Source organism: Rhinolophus hipposideros (assembly GCF_964194185.1).
Source record: "Rhinolophus hipposideros genome assembly, chromosome: 12".
Taxonomy (NCBI): Eukaryota; Metazoa; Chordata; class Mammalia; order Chiroptera; family Rhinolophidae; genus Rhinolophus; species Rhinolophus hipposideros.
The window spans coordinates 76,876,347-76,892,393 of NC_138058.1; the positions used below are offsets into that span (position 1 = coordinate 76,876,347).

At 54.4% G+C, this 16,047-nt stretch overlaps 1 protein-coding gene across 16 annotated transcripts in view; it reads left to right on the forward strand.

Annotated features, from left to right (window-relative positions):
- MYT1L (myelin transcription factor 1 like) overlaps positions 1 to 14,002 on the forward strand; it is a 368,814-nt gene extending 354,812 nt beyond the window's left edge. For 14 of the 16 annotated variants that reach the window (XM_081068000.1, XM_081067996.1, XM_081067997.1 and 11 more), the window contains 4 exons: positions 1,175 to 1,266; positions 6,378 to 6,481; positions 10,759 to 10,902; positions 11,222 to 14,002. In XM_081068000.1, the coding sequence (XP_080924126.1) occupies positions 1,175 to 1,266; positions 6,378 to 6,481; positions 10,759 to 10,902; positions 11,222 to 11,362 (481 nt within the window). In that variant the 3' untranslated portion in view covers positions 11,363 to 14,002. The remainder of the gene's footprint in view (positions 1 to 1,174; positions 1,267 to 6,377; positions 6,482 to 10,758; positions 10,903 to 11,221) is intronic. The other 2 variants (XM_081067994.1, XM_081067995.1) reach the window with 1 other exon arrangement.
- Positions 14,003 to 16,047: the final 2,045 nt, after the last annotated feature.

Consider the following 16,047-nt stretch of genomic DNA (forward strand, 5'->3'; position numbering starts at 1 on the left):
CTCAGGAACGGGGAAGGCTGGGGCTGGTGACACCCTCGGAGCCAAAACCCCATTGCCCCTTTCTGCTTCGAGCCTAGAAACACAATTAGCAAAGGTTCTGGGGAAAGCCACAAACCCAGTGACATCAGTGTCCCGTGGACGGGCTACTGCAGGAATAGACACGTCACACAAACATCGCATCAGACCGCGGCTGGGTCCTCAGTGCGAGCTGCGAGCAGCAGTGGAAATAGTGGTCGTACCAGGATGTTTTCCCCAGAACAACTACATCCAAGCTATCATCTCTGTCAGGAAACGGGAGAAAGATGTGGAAAGCCTCACTTATTAATGTAGACACGAGGCAGCCCCTGCTAATACTGTGTGAGTCCGTGTGGATGTAAATAAGCCCCTAACAGGCCACGCAGTGTCTCTCGGTGTAATGCACACACTAGTACACACACACGCAGCCTCACGTCACCCGCTGTGTGGTGCCAGCTGGGCCCTGGCCTCCGTGTGCTCACTCTGGACCATAGCCAGGGTGAGGGGTGGGGGCTGAGGGTGAGCCTCCGATGGGCGGGCCTGGGCTCCGTCGAAGGTGCCCGGGGCGCACAGCGTGAAGGGACGGGCAGGAGGGCTGGGAGCCGCCCTCTGAAGGCCGTGGTCAGACCCGTCGCCCAGGTCACTGCAAAGTGAGTGGGACAAGCCCCACGTGTGACTGGCTTGAAGCATTTAGGTGACAGAATGTGGAGTGGCTGTGTTCACTCCAGAATAATCTGGGCAGCGGGGGGCATGTGGGTGGTGAGCTCCTCGCTCTGCTCTCTTTACTTTTCTATGTTTCAAATTAAGTTTAAATTCAACCCTTTGTAAGTTTCACACTTCCCATTATAAGGAAGTTTTTAAAGGAATAGTTATTCCGTGAAAACCCAAGCAGCCCCCAGGCAGACATGACGGACGAGTCACCCTCCCGCCCGAGCACCCCAGCTGCCCGGATCTCAGCCACCAGGTACCCCTGCACTGGTGCCACACGTGTCACTGAGCCCACAGATGCGTGTAGCGGTCTGCTTCCTTCCCCTTTGCGGACAGCCTGTCGGCCGCACACAGCCTCAGGAGGTGACCCAGTGACTACCTGACTCATGAGCGGTCTCCCTGGGGCTTTGAGACCCATGACTAACGCCATCTCCTGTCTTCTTGTCCCCAGCTTGTCGGGCTGTCCGCGCGCCACGTCAGCCATGAAGAAGGCAAAGCTGTCCGGAGAGCAGATGCTGACCATCCGGCAGCGGGCCAGCAACGGTAATGCCACCCGTGTCCCCCGGCTCAGGCCGGCACAGCCAAGGGCCACTGTCCTGCGACAGCCAGGTGGAACCAGTCTAGGCCTTGCCACGAGCCAGCCGTCCTGGGCTGTGGTCTTCCCCAAAGTGTCCTCGGCTTTACGTCCAACCTGGTCACAAGGCAGAGTCGTAGGCAGCGGTCCCCGCACCCAGGCCCCAGGTTTTGCTCCAGAGCCCCCGGCCCCTCAGGCACACGCAGCCAAGATGTACCCCCGGCTCTGCCCTCACTCGCAGCTGCCTGAGCATCTCGAACTCATGTGCAGGTCCATTTCCTTCTGAGTGCCGCTACCACACAGGGGTGTGGACAGGTGGCAGGAGGGGACAGCAGCAGCCCTAGGGACAGCTCGCAGATTCCATATTTGTGAGGTGGCATACTTGCTAAAATTTATTTGTGACCCCAAATCAACAGTCTGGAGTGTTCACGGCCCCTCACAAACAAGCGCAGAGCAAAGTGTGAGTCTTGCCAGAGGCGCTTTCCCGGCCGAGGTGGGACAGGTGACACCCTGCCTTCTTCTGCAGCTCGTCCTGTGAACAGGGTCCTTCGATGTGGTCCTTTGGTGCCGTGTTTTTGAACTTTTGTCCCTTTGTGTTGTGATTTCTCAGTTTAAAAGGTCTCCTCCCAGGGGCTGTCCAGACCCTGAGTGCAAGAGGCCTTGATGACCTCACTGAGAAAAGCCATCACTAGGTGACCGTCCAGGCTGTCACGTGCTGTCGCTGTGACATTAACATTTATGTTCAACAGTACACACTAATTAAGGTGTCTTTAAACAGAAACACACCCAAACCAGGCGATGTGTTGGTGGCTCGTGGCCCCCTAACCCTGTGCTGCCCCAGCACTGGTCAGTGTCAGCTGACTCGCGCTTGGTGGTGACGTCTGAGAACACCGCTCCGAGAACAAGGAGGCCGAGTGGAACCTCTGACAGCAGAAGTTGGGGCGTCCTTGTCAGCCCTGGGGCGGCTGTCACGAGGACCGAGCAGAGGACGAATCACTGAGCCGTGAGGCCCAGGCAGGGGTCAGTCCCGGGCTGAAGGTAGCTTGGGCCTGCCCGCTAGCACTGCTGCGCTGGGGCCGTCGGTGGCCACCCCTCCGCGTGGGTCCAGCAACATGCCCCAGGACCCGAGGGCCCCTCGTGGAGCCGTGTGGGCCAGGGCCACGGTCCCCAGCCTTCCACCGGCCGCTGCACCTTGCTTTGAGGACAGCATGAGGGACTCAGCCTGCCACTGACTCGGTGGAACGCTCAGCGTGTGTGTGTGGCCGGTCACCTGCCAGGGAGACAGCCAGGCTCACGGTGCTGCCATCTGGAGGGCTTGGATCCGGGAGCCCAGCATGCCACCTCCATGTCTATTCAACACCAGTGGGGGCTAGAGAGCTGAACACTCATCAGACCGGGCTGTGCCTTCCAGACGCCCTCAGACTCTTGCCCTGGTGCCTGCAGTCCCAGGGGCGAGTGTGAGGATCACCAGTGTCACTTCTCTCTCACTATCGAGGGCCAGGTTCCCTGCTGGAAAGAAAACACCATTTACAAACTCTTTCCAACATGTTTAGCCTGACATTTCACCCCCAAAAACAACGCTGGTTTGAAAGCAAAACTCTGTAGGCCAATCGATGTGAGCTTGTGTCAGCCTGTGACCCACTGACGAAGGAAGTAAGTGGGCGAAAGGAGGAGCGGAAGGAGACAGAGAGAGGGCGTCTGCGACCAGAGGGGTGCCGCTCACCCCGCGGGGCTGCTGGCTGAGCGGAAGTTCGCTGAGCTGGCATCTGTCAGCGTCAAAATGCGGTCTTGCTGTCCGAGGGCAGCAGGATCCAGTCCTCCCACCCTGCCTGCCAGGCCCAGGAGAACCAGTGCGGTCTTGGCAAGGCGGAAACAAGCAGTCCGTGACACAGACCTTTCACTGCAGGCACAGCACCCAGCCTTCCCCGGCGGGACCCCGGGCACTGCCCCGGTCAGCAGGGGTGGCCCCCAACTGTTGCCATCCGCCCATTTCTCTGCGTCTGAACAGTGCATGATTCTGTTTCTTTCTGCTGTTCTCTCACACGCATGTCCCCAGATGGGAACACTGGAAGCCCCAGGTCACCTGGAGAGCAGGCAGCTGAAGGCCACACCAGGCCCACCAGGCCCAAGACCGGCTGCAGGAGCGCTGTCCAGATGCCGTTTGTGCCGAGACCAGAGGCGTCCCTGCTCACCCCACAGGATCTCCTTCTGGCAAGAGGCTGCACTGCAGGGGTGTCCGTATGGCTGAGTTGGGCAAGACCGCTGCTGTCCAGAGTGCAGACATGCGGCCCTATGGCCCCCTCTGCAACTGTGCCCTCCTTCTAAAGACCAAGGCCCAGTTTGGACGGTGCCCCACCTATGCCTGTGGACAGGACAGTCTCCCTCTCTTTCTTGAAAATCCTGAGTGTAAAACGTCACCCGAAGTCCCCTGTACACCTTCACATGTGACACATGTATCCAAGGGACAGGGCACTGAGACCTCAAGGAGGCCACCGTTAGTTCCCGAGCTGACTCGGGCCAGGCAGCTCCCTGCCTGGGAGCCCGGTCGTTCTCTCGTGCATCTCTCTGAATAGGAAGAGCGAGGCCAAGTCTTTGAAGCTCCCTTCTGGCTTCAAAATCCTTTTCCTTTCTCTCTCTCTCTTTTCTTTTAAGTTCAGAGAAGACTCTGCTGCCATGTCGTCCCCCACAAGATTGTCATTACTTTCTTTATGCACAGAACACTCCCATACAGTTAAGCAGCCATGCGACACGACGTGATGCTGGTCTTGCTTCCAGAACCCTCTGCAGAAGCTCACCCCACACCTGTCGGTATCGCTGCCAGGGCTTCACTTTTATTTATTTTTTGCAAAGCCTTGAGGAGAGAGGGAAGCAACACCTTCTCTCCCCGTTATTATCAGAGGAGACAGGAAGCTGAGGGGAGGGCGGGCTCACTGAGGGGGCGCTGCTGCTCCTCTTTCGGGCCAGGCCTGCACCCTGGCGAGTGGCCTCCTGGCTGGGAGCGGCAGGCCTATTGGGGGCTCGGTTGTTAGAGCTGAGTTCTCAGAGCCTGATCAGTGAGCTCTGGGGTCCGCGCTGGATGGTTCCCTAAGGACGGCTTGGGGTGCAGACTCAAGCACTTGGAAATCCGCCCTCACAACCCCGGGAAACCAGGCGCTACGAGTGTTCGAGTGCCACGGGCCTCAGTTTACACACAAGATGCCCCAGTGTGTTTGGACTCTTGCAATTTAAAGACATGTAGTAGTGGGTCCTTGTTAGGATAAATTGATTCATAATTCAGCTATGTGCTGGGTGTTCTTATCTTGAGGCGTACTGGCATTTCTGCCGAGAATAATGGCATGGTCACTTCCCCGTTGAGATGTCCTGTGTGCCACGTGTCAGGTACGTGACCTCAGTTGGTCCTCATTCCTCATTGTGAAAGGTTGCCATAGAGGTCCGGTCACATACACAGAAGGGGAAAACAGATAATGACCCACAGCTGAGAAAGCGTAAACTTTGGCATCGGCCGTACTTTTATTACACCCCGGGAGTTGCTTGATAAGACGGGGAGTCGTTGCTCATGTTCTGAGGCCCTCAAAGTGCTGGCAGGACGCGCCTTGAGGACCTAAGGGGTTGGTCTGGGGTCAGGGAAGCGAAACCCATGCTCCCAGTTAGGGGTCCCCGGGTCCCTCTGGGGGGCAGCCGAGGCAGGAGGGAGAAGCCTGATCAGTGCTGCAGACGGGCTCGTCCGAAAGCTTTGCCACCTCAGACTGAATCGTGGGGACAGCCGACTCAGAGGAAGGACAAGCAAACGGGAGCCGAACGGAACAGGAGCACAGGTGCGCCCAGTGATTCGGCGAGAAAAAGCACCATCGTGGGGGACGCATAACTGATTCTTTCCTGGAAGATTGCTTGCTCCTCAAATCTTCATTTCACTAAAAGCAGCAACTAAGACCCACACCCACTGACCCCCTCTTTTTGTCTCTGTTGTCTTTTCAACACTTGGTGGGGAGGAGCTCTTCATCTGGCCTCTGCAGTGTTTTGGGGTGGTCTCATGCCTCTGCTCTCAGGCCGAGTGTACGCCTCTCTGCCCGCGATACCGGACCACCGCATCTGCCGCCAGAGCTCCCTTGGAGTCCTGGCCCGTGCGTTTCCCACTGGTTTTGAGCAAGGGCCACTGTTGTACCACGTGGCCGATGGGAATGGCAAGTCCGTACCTGGGCCATTGACTACTGTCCCATCTGCAGGATTTCTGCTCTTCTCCCCCGACCACACCCAGTGGTGGAGGCCAAATGCCCCGAACTAGAAAGCTCTGGATCTTTCTGCCCCTGGCAGTGTGACATTGCCAGGAACCAGACACAACCAGCCGAGTGAACCGACCTTGAACCGCGCCTTGTAAACAGCGGTTCTGCCTGTGCCGCCCGCCACAGGGACCCCCCGGCCCTGCTGGTCATGCCCCCGACCCGGACAGGTTGGTCACCGTGCAGCAGCTGAGGGGCTCCCACCAGAGCCCACACCACTCTTGTCACCGACCTATCACTGCAGAAGATGGGATGTTTTATCAGTTAGATGTGAACTACTCGGGAGCCCTCTGTGGCCACGTACCTGGAGTCTGTCACCGCCCGTCATCCCTCCCTCGGTCACTTAGCTGGACAGTCCTTAACACTTGCTACTCAGGTGCTGTTCTGTCTGTTAGCAGTGTTCCTACCCCAAACCTGAGCGTGCTGAGGACGGCGACCCTGCCAGTCTCCTCTGGGCACGTGTGCGTGTGACAGAGAGACAGAGACAGACAGGCAGTGAGAGAGGAGGGGATGGCCTCCACGGGGGACCCTATTCATAGGCTGCGTCAGGTGCAGCCCCACCCGGCCATCAGGCTCTGAGTCAATGCCAGGGTCTGTGCACCCCCTTGTCTTTCCGGGGTTCGGTCATTAGGAGGGCGGTGCTTGGGGACAAAAGACTGCACAAACTTGACTGTTTTTTTTTTAATTCAAGGGCACGTTTCCCCAGCAAAGTCAGTTCCAGGTATAAAAAGAAGAAAGAAAACGCCGAATGTCAGTGTCGTGCTTCCTGGTCCGTATTGTAACGCACGCGTTTGTGGTTGCAGGTATTGAGAATGACGAAGAAATCAAACAGCTGGATGAGGAGATCAAGGAGCTCAGCGAGTCCAACTCGCAGATGGAAGCAGACATGATCAAACTCAGGACCCAGGTAACGGCTCCTGAGGCCCGGGCGCAGCCTGGCCGCCCGCGCGGACCCACCGCGGACCCACCGCGGACCCACTGCGAGGCCGCCTCACTTCCTTTTTCTTCGTTCATTTCTTCTTTATGTTTTCACCTCTGTCTTGGTCTTCTGCTGAAAATTCGGTGGCAACATGGGCTGTAGCCCCGGGGCCACCGGTCATGTAGTTTTCTGTCTTGTGTCTTGAATGAGACCGTCCAGAGAACCGCCTGCTCCGGCAGCGAAGTAGACGAGTCCTTTGCCCCGATATTTAGGCGCTGGCATTTTGACTCAGCTCGTAGCTACAGAGGGGCTGCTGCTCCCAGGGTGGCAGACGGGCCGCCTGCTGCTTGGGGCTGGGAGGCCGTGCCAGTTCCCAGGCTGGTGCTGCGTCTAGCCAGGGTAGAAGGGAGGCACCAACCAGATGCCTGGGGGCAGGAGCTTTGGCGTGTAACCCACTTCACTCACACCGGCCCTCAGGTAGGTGGCATAAGACTCATTTGACGCTCATGGTCTAAAGTCCAGACAGGTGACTTCCTCCACTCAGCCAAAGCCAGTGGCCGGCTGACTGCCCTCAGGGCGTCCCCTCGTGCCCTGCAGGGTCCCAGTGCCCAGTGTGGGCTCAGGCACTAAGATCCCATTGTGGCACAGGGCCCCCGGCATTGCCATCACAGCTAAGGCAGGGTGCCCGTCCCTGTAGACTTGGGCCAGCCCCACCCTGGGGACCCCTCCCCACAATCAGCAGTGTGACGGGTTCTGGGAGAGGCTGATAGAGGTCACGGTTCTGCCTGCCATCCATTCCCCGATGGCACAGCTTCTCCAGGGACGGGCCCTGAGGCTGTGTTCCTACCAGAATAGCCAGAAGGGATTCCATGGGTGCCCATGAGGCTGGGCAAGGGGGTACATTGTTTTGACACCAACCTACTCGACCGCAGCCCCCACCTGGCTGTGCTCTGGCCATCATGGGGTCCTACGATGGCCTGGCCAAAGGCTCAACTGACACAAGTTGGAGTTTTCCTGAATATTTATCTGAACCCCTGGTTTTTCTCAGCTGCTGGCCCAGACAAGGTCTGGTGGAGGTGCGGTCCCTAGGGGACTCCAGGGCCACCTTCTCTGGTAGGGAGACGAGCCAGCCAAATCAGCAATGATGGTTTGGGTCAGATGACAGTTTTACTTTCCCATCTTATTCTGCTCATAAGGGTGAAAATCCTAATCAGCTGCCTCTGAATGGCACCTTTCTGGGCAACCCTAGGGGTTCAGAGCTCTGTCTGGCTGGCTGGCTGCGCACGGCAATCTGACCTCGGGAAAGGCTTCCCTCCCTCCCACCTCAGGGCTCCCCTTAGCCCCTCCCAAATCGCACCCCATGCCAGGAAGGCCCAGATGCCCAGCCTGGCTCAGGGCCCAGGGGACGCTGTGCTCCCCCAGCCCAGGGGACTTGGCACTTAGAGGAGAGTCAGCGCGAGTCCCGCGCCCACCCGTTTGCCTCACCCTCAGTGGCCGTCTGTCCCTGGGTCGGTGGTCACTGCCCACCTGGGCTCTTTGATGTCCGATGTGGGTATTTGCTCCCAGCAGCACCTATTTGCATCTGACGTCAAGGGAACTTTAAGGGTTAATATGTGTTGTCACTGCTCTGGCTGATGAGAGGTGACCCCCCCCACACGTGAGCCTGGGCTGGTGCGCAGTGCAGGCCTTTTCCTGAGCAGACGCCCTCCCTCAGAGCTGCCTCAGCCCGGAAGGTAAGGCCAGTGTCTTGGAAGTGGAGGGGGCATGCTGAGCTGGGGTCCTGGCTGTGCTGTTTGGGGGGCAGGTCCTGTGACCAGCAGTCCTGGGTGAGGACTCAGGTAGTGGCCGGGCTGGGATAGAGATCCTAGGACTCTGTGGCCAGCTTGGCACCCGAGGGCCCCTGCTCCCCGCACCCCTGCTGCCCCCGGTGTTTGAGGTCAAACCAGCCCGGAGACTCTTTGTGCCTCCGCCTACCTGTCTCTGGCCAGAGCGCACTGACCCTCCCTAATCTCTGGAAAATGCCAGAAAACTGAAGGTCCTGCCTCCAGGCTTTCTGGCACCTCTGACACCCTCCCTTCTGAGAGCAACACTGATGGAAGGAACACAGGCCACTGTGTATTTGTGTCCCATCTGACCTGAGGTGCAGGCAAAGCTCTGCAGGGCCACCCAGCCACAGCACCCAGTGACAGGACAGCAGGCGCCAGCTGGTGCTCAGGGCCCAGACCTTGGGGCACAGCAGCACGAGGTGGCTAAGGGCAAGGGGCCCTGCACCAGGCCCTGGCACAGCCCCCAGGAGGCCGGGTCCCATGGGGGCCCTGGCGGGCTCAGGACCCTGGGCTGCACTCGCATCTGACTTACATACCAGGGCTTCCTGTGCACCTTTGTTGGGAAAATAGACTCTGCGCCTTCAAAAGCATTTTAAGAATGGCCAGTCTGACCCAAACCTCTCAGAGCTGTGGAAACACGGAGACAGGGTCCCCCGGGTCCCAGGCAGAATCCGGGGCCCGAAAGAGCCCAACGTGTCTCCCATTTCAAATGGTCAGAACAGTGCGAGCGATTACACCTCCAGTTAATATTGTCAAATCAGTGATGTCTCGGCTACGTCTATGTCTTCTGGATCTTATTTTGAACTTACGCCTACCGAGACTTCATACACACACGCACACATGCACACACACGTGCACATACGTGTGCACATATGCACATGTGCACACACGTGCACACGTACACGCACCTACCCCTTCCTGATGGGCCTCCTCCTGTGGCCACAGGAGCTCAATGCTCCTCAAACACAGGGACAGGACGTGCTGTCAATGACAGGGTCACCTTTCTCCTGTCTGAGGACAGTGAGTGACATCGGCCCAGGAGCACATGGCTACGTCCCCACCCCAGTCCTGGGCCCCTGCGCAGTGCCGGCCTTTTCCTGAGCAGACGCCCTCCCTCAGAGCTGCCTCAGCCCCCCAAATCCCAGCCATTGCCAGGACACCTGGCACCATGGCCGCTCTGCCAAGGATGGAAGGGAGACGTCTGTGTCCCCTGTGCAGCCCCACCTCCTCCCAGCACCCCATTCCCATGAGGCCACGAAGCCCCCGGGGTGACTTTGACTGGATGGGACGCCCAGGAGTGGTGAAGGTCTTCTTGCCACAAACTGTCGAGTGTCTCTACACGAGATACACAGTGGGCAAGCGCTCTTAGTCCTGCTTTCCAGAAAAAGAGCCCAGAGTTTGCTGACTCGTCCTGTAAAGCTGAATCCAATAGTGCCCCTGAGGCCATGGTTTGCTGGTGGCCTTCGGAAAGGCCCCAGGCAAGTGTGTCTGGGCAGGGAGACCCCCGCATGAGAACTTGGTGTTTCGAGTTTATGAGCTGGAGGCAGGTAACTCAGGGGCACTAGTGTGACGAAGGAGCCGAGCCCGTGACCCTGGGCCCGCGTCCAGGTTCCACCTTAGCCTCCGACACTGGCGTGGGGCTACCGCATAGCTCTGGTTTGGGGGTCACAGTGTTCCCGAGCCCCAAAGGCAGGCACACTGTGGAACCAGCACTTTTTCTCGGCCACACAGTGGCTTCCACAGCTGCTCATCTTCCGACACGCGTGGGTTGGGCAGTTGACCACGGGAGTGAGTGCTGCTTGTCTGGCTGTAGGTGGAGGCACTACAAAGCGTGATCTCGGCAACCGTGCGGTCTGGGTGTGTCTGGGGAGTTAGAGGGAGAAGAGCCAGCGGGAGCCACAGGCGCCTCTCTCTGATGTAGGAATGCGTGCAGGGCACGTAGTGCAGAGGGCATGTCTGCTGGTGCCGGTGGAGAAGACAGTCTTGCCACAAATAAGTTGCCACAAATAAGTAATGTCTTGGGGCTCAGCTGTGGCACAACTAGATTCAGGCTAGAAAAGAAGTGCTAGTAGTAAGTCCTACAACACCACCCCAGATAAGTAACACAATCCAGGAAAGCCGCAGAGAGAACAGGAGACTGGGAGGGCACTCTGCACATGAGGACAGCACAGCTTGTCCCCACAGCCCTGGCGCCCACCACACGTTAATCCATTAATCCCGCCTCAGAAAGACAAGCCACTAGAGTCCAGTCACCAAATCTCCGAGTGTAATGAATCAGAAGCACGAAAGCCAAACCCTTAAAATGACAAATTCTTAATCTGGAAGCCTTTTTATTTAAGCAAAAAGGTTTTCTTTGCATCGATAGGCTGTTGTCTCGCCCTGCGAGAGTGTGGCCCCCGCCTGCCTTATGTTACATGTACACAAATTTGTGCGTTTTAGATTACCACAATGGAGACCAACCTGAAGACGATAGAAGAGGAGAACAAAGTAATTGAACAGCAAAATGAGTCTCTTCTTCATGAGCTGGCCAACTTAAGCCAGTCTTTAATTCATAGTCTAGCTAATATCCAGCTGCCACATATGGTAAGTGACTGACAGTGCGAGATAAGGTGTTCGGTGAGCTGCGCAGTGCGCACCATAAAGTAGATGTCTTGTCCTATTGCTGTTCTCATGGTTCTTCAGACTCTGGATGCTTGTGGTTTCCTCCCCAAAGCCATGGCATTAACTGCCAGAAGCGTTGGTGGGGCTGATCCCATGGAGCCCGTAGCTTAAGATTGCTCCAAGTTGGCCTTTTAAGTGTTGTGCAGACAGTGGCAGGATGCTGTGATGCTGTTTTATGCTGATGTGATATCCTATTAAGAAAATAAAAGTTGTATATGAACTACTATTTAATATCTCGTAGGACCCAATCAATGAACAAAATTTTGACGCATACGTGACTACTTTGACGGACATGTATACAAATCAAGATCGTTATCAGAGCCCAGAAAATAAAGCCCTACTGGAAAATATAAAGCAGGCTGTGAGAGGAATTCAGGTCTGAACAGTGACTGTAGTGATGGAGCCTTGCTTAAACAGGACGCCTCCTGTCTCTTGCTGCTGTAATTTACCAGAAAGTGTTTCTATTTATTTCTGTTGGAAACAGTGTTATGCTTACAAGACTTCATAATGATTTTATGTCTTGCTTTAAAGATCGTCCCTGCAGAATAGTTTCGGAACACATTCACATTTTGTACGTTTTCATATAAGCTGACATAGTGTGATATGCCATGTAATGTTTATAGCTGCTACTGTGTGCACATCGGGGTTGTATATATTTCTGAAGAGGTAAGCTGATCAAAATACATAGAGTGTACATTCTTTTTAATGCTTTAGTGATTCAATGTTTTAGTATTTTGAACTGCAATGGACAAAAAGAAAAACAGCTTTGAATGACCATGTGGTGGCCCCACAGCCACTTTTTACACATTATCATTTTGCCTCATGTTGGAAGGCTTTATGGAATTTCAGAAATACATTTTGTTGCATATTGTTTCATAGCAAGAATTGGTTGCAAAAAATGCTTTATTTTTGAACAATGCTTAGAAATATTATGTGATTTTTTTGTTTGTTTGTTTTAGGAGGATGGTGTATGGTGGGGGCAATAAATGAGGTTTTTTGCATTCCAAGGAAATGGCATATGGATTAACTGTAAGAAATGAGATAAGTAATTTATTGTAAGACAACATCAAGCCATGGAAACTTGGCAGAAGAGTCAAAGCAGCTTAAACAGCACTTTTAAATTAACTCCTGAGCATTACGTGGTGTGACTATGGGACTTCAGTTAAGACAGGGCCTTGTGACAGGTGGACGATGTGAAGATTTCCTTTTCCATTTTCAATAAACTTTGGGACAACCTTCTCTTATCTCCCAAGAGTTTCCCGGCCCTCTGAACTGTCTTTTATTGCAATGTGGTTTACCCACCAGAATATGTGTGTTTTAATTTAAGGTCAAAGGTAATTCAAGAGTATTTATTTCCCCTTTCCACTTTTAAGAACTATTATTGTTGTTGTTGTTGTTGTTGTTTTACATTTGGGGGATAAAGGGAAATGATTTGTGAGTCTTCGAGTGACGGGACTGAATCCCCTCTGGATTGGGGGGGAAGCTGCTCAGTAAAATCTCTCCGGCTCCCCCGAGCTTGGGCTTCAAATGCGCACTTGGTCCTGCTCGGAGGATTCTCACGGGGACCTGTGTCTTGCCTCTCGTGGGAGACCGGCTGGCCGCAGAGCGTTTGCGCAGCCTTGTGTCTGACTTGTCGTGACCTGTTCTAAGAATGAATGCAATCAGATTTTAGGAGTAATTAATGTACTTCAGCACTTTTCTTTACACGAGATCATCTTAGACTCATGTGTTCCTCGGACACGGGTCGTTTGCCGCCGTGACTGCACTCCGTGTCTGCAAAGACCGCTTCTGACTGCTGTGTCCGCCCTCCGAGAAGTCCCCAGACGTGTCGTCGTGTCTTCTGACGTGGACTTCATTTACGTGTCATAGCATCTCTTCCTTCCATGTCTTGATGTTATGCAGGAAGTACAAAAGTACTTTAAAATTTTGTTATGAAAAAAAAAAGATGGGTTTTGTAAAAATAAAAAAAATAATATTTTTAGCAGAACAGGACTTACAGGGTCATTGTCCCCACAACGTGCCAGTCGACTATTTGCACTCCCCTTGTCCTCTATATCCGTACGGAGGTGTGCAATTCCTGTGTCAGCGGCCTTGCCACGCTGACCCTGCAGGGGGCCCGCCGGCCGACCGGCAACGTTGGTGCGGAGGTCGCAGGGGCCTCAGGCAAACACTCTGCTAGATACTCAGCCTCGGTGTACATACGTGTATAAATACATGTACATCTCAGCGGCACTTTATACTGCTCACTGTACAAATGCTTCCGGTTTTCCACGCGGACTTTCATAACGAGCTGGGAAAAGATGATGTCATTCCCTTGGGGTCTGGAGAGCGCAGTCTTTCTGTTGTGCGATTAGTGGTAGCCGTGCTCAGAATTGCCTTTGAGAGCTGACGCCGCTGCGGGCGCGGCCGCCACACCACGGGCCAGGCCCGGCTCCCGCTCCCGCTCAGGCCGCTGTTCATATCGGCTTCGCATTTCCCGCCCCGTCGTGTCTGCAGCCTTGCCAACAGAGCAATGCTTCGCGTAGAGTGATAGGTAGTCTCGGTTTGGGTTCTTGTTCTCACCTATGTACAATGGAGAGGGGTTTTAAGCACAAATCTGCTGCTCATCTAATGTTGGTAAAATATCAAATCAAAAGTTATCTGTGACTATTATATAGGGATCACAAAAGTGTCACATATTAGAATGCTGACCTTTCATATGGAATTATTGTGAGTCATCAGAGTTTATTTATTATAACTTATTGTTCATATTCATTTCTAAGTTGATTTAAGTAACCATTTATGAAGACAGAATTTTGTACAAATATTTACTGTGCTCTCTGTGGAACTGAAGTCTCATTTATTTTTGTACACACAGCATGGGTTTGTTGACACTTTGATTTTGCTACAATGTGTGGAGTCACGAGTTGCAGTGATTACTTCATTTTTAAATTGTGAACTTTGTACAAACTTTGTCATGCTGGATGTTAACATCTTACTCTAAATAAAAAGGTATTGCCGCGTTTGTAGCACGATGGATCTCTACCAGGGTCGCGTCTTCACTTGCGTCCGGAAACGCTGTCGGCCTGGCAGGACCCACGAGGAGCCCTCATGTTCGGGGCTCGTGCTCCCCCCCCCCAAGCCAGGTGGTTTCCAACGGCAGGTGAGCGCTCAGCGGCCTCACTTGCTTGGGAAGCGGCTCTGCCCCGCTTCCCGGGTGCTGTCTGGGACCACACTGTGCTCTCCCTTGCCCTGTCCTCTAACTCCTGAGCAGAACCTTAGCCGCCCTCTTTCCCCCAGGCCGCGGACGTCTGTGAAGTGTCCAGAACGTCCCCAAGTAGGCTCCACCGGCTGCCACCTCCTAATGGTTCAGTTTCAATGGCAGATGTTCTGTCGTCCTCAGCATCTCATGTCTGGGGACACCTGAGGTCCTGCGCCCTGTGATCGGTTCCCTGGGTTCTCCATCAAACCATTGAAAAGGACCACCCCTAAAACTTAAATTACCTTCAGGTGTGACTTAGTCATGATTATCCCATTTTCCCATTATTTATGTTAGTAAGAATCACCATTTAAAATTCCAAAACTACCCTCCTGTAATAGACACAGGCCCCAAAACGTAACATTTGAGGACACCCCATAACCTCTGTTAAATCCAGAATGGATTCTTCTGCCCTGAGATTCAAGGCCATCTGAGCGGCTGTCTGCACATCGCACTTGGTCGGCCTGCGTCCGGGGAGGTGGCAGGGTGTCCAGAGAGTGGGATCTGGGCTCTGGCAGAGCCTGCCTTGTGGGCACCTCCACCTAAAGCAGGTGGTGGCCTGTCCTTGATTTGTCACAGACTCAGTCTCTCCACTGGGTTATTGAGACACTTTTCCCCTTAGGAGCCACGTGGTTGAGAATTGGTATAAACGTTTTGGAAAGAAATTTAGCAATAATGTCATGCATCTTAAATCGAATTTTTAACCCAATAATCCCAGAAGCCTATCCTGTGATACCAAGACGACAGTGAGTGTCCGGAAGTCAGTAAAAACAAGCAGAAGCTGATGAGGGAAGGTGGCAAGTACAGCTCAGGAATCCCATGAGTTCTTGAATGTGACGGCGATTAGACGTGTTGCTAGCACGCTCGTGACAAAATAAGTGTTAGTACAGAAAACAGCACCATAGCCATGCAGGGAAGCAGCCTGCTGGCAGTGGTGCTGGGTAAGTTTGGTGCGTGATAACGCTGGAGACTGCACTTCCCTCTGGCCAGGCCTCCCTGTGTGTGTGGGGGGGGGGTCTGTCAAGGTGACCCTGGCAAGCAGCAAAGTAAGGAGCCTGATGTCCTGATTGGCCCCGAGGAAGTCGGCCTCGTGGGAAGAGGAGAAGGAAGAGGAGCGACGGGGAGACCGGGTTCGAGAGCAAATGCCTCCAGGTTCAGGTTCGGTGGGGAAGGTGCAGACTCACAGGAAAGGCGTCAGGATGGCTGCGCCGGTGCTTGGTCCCCCAGAGTCCCCTGTCGACTTCACATCCTGTGCCGACCAGGTACCCAAAGGGGAGTCTGGGGTTACATGTTCTCACCCAGGGCGATGAAATGAATTATTTTGAAAGAATAAAGCCTGAGCCTAGTGAGGGTGCGTGAGGGTTTAGGATGACACAGGATAGGCTGCTGTCACCAGCAGAGAAGACACAGGATCGCAGAGCAGAGGGAGGGCCCGCTGGCTTCCGGCTCCTGGATGCTGGAAGACGGTGTCCATCCCCAACCCCTCCTCCTGGGACATTGTTTCTCCAGCGACGTTACAGGTCCTGGGCTGATAGAGCGCTTGTCTGGCCTCCCAGGCTGTTTCTGCTCAGGGAGGCTCAGAGCTTGCAGGCCCGGGCGCTTTCTTCTCATCCGCTCTCCTAGGTCCAGTCAGCGTGGACAGCGCTCCACGCAGCGACGTTTCTAACAGCACAGGAGGCAGGAGAGCCCTGCGTCTACAGCAACTTAAAAAAATATATCAAGGGAAAACATCAAACATGTGACCTTTGTCTCTGTATTTCAATCACATCACCCAAAAAGAGGTCTTGGTCACAGAAGTATCTGGTAAAGTCTCTGAAGAAACAGAAAGC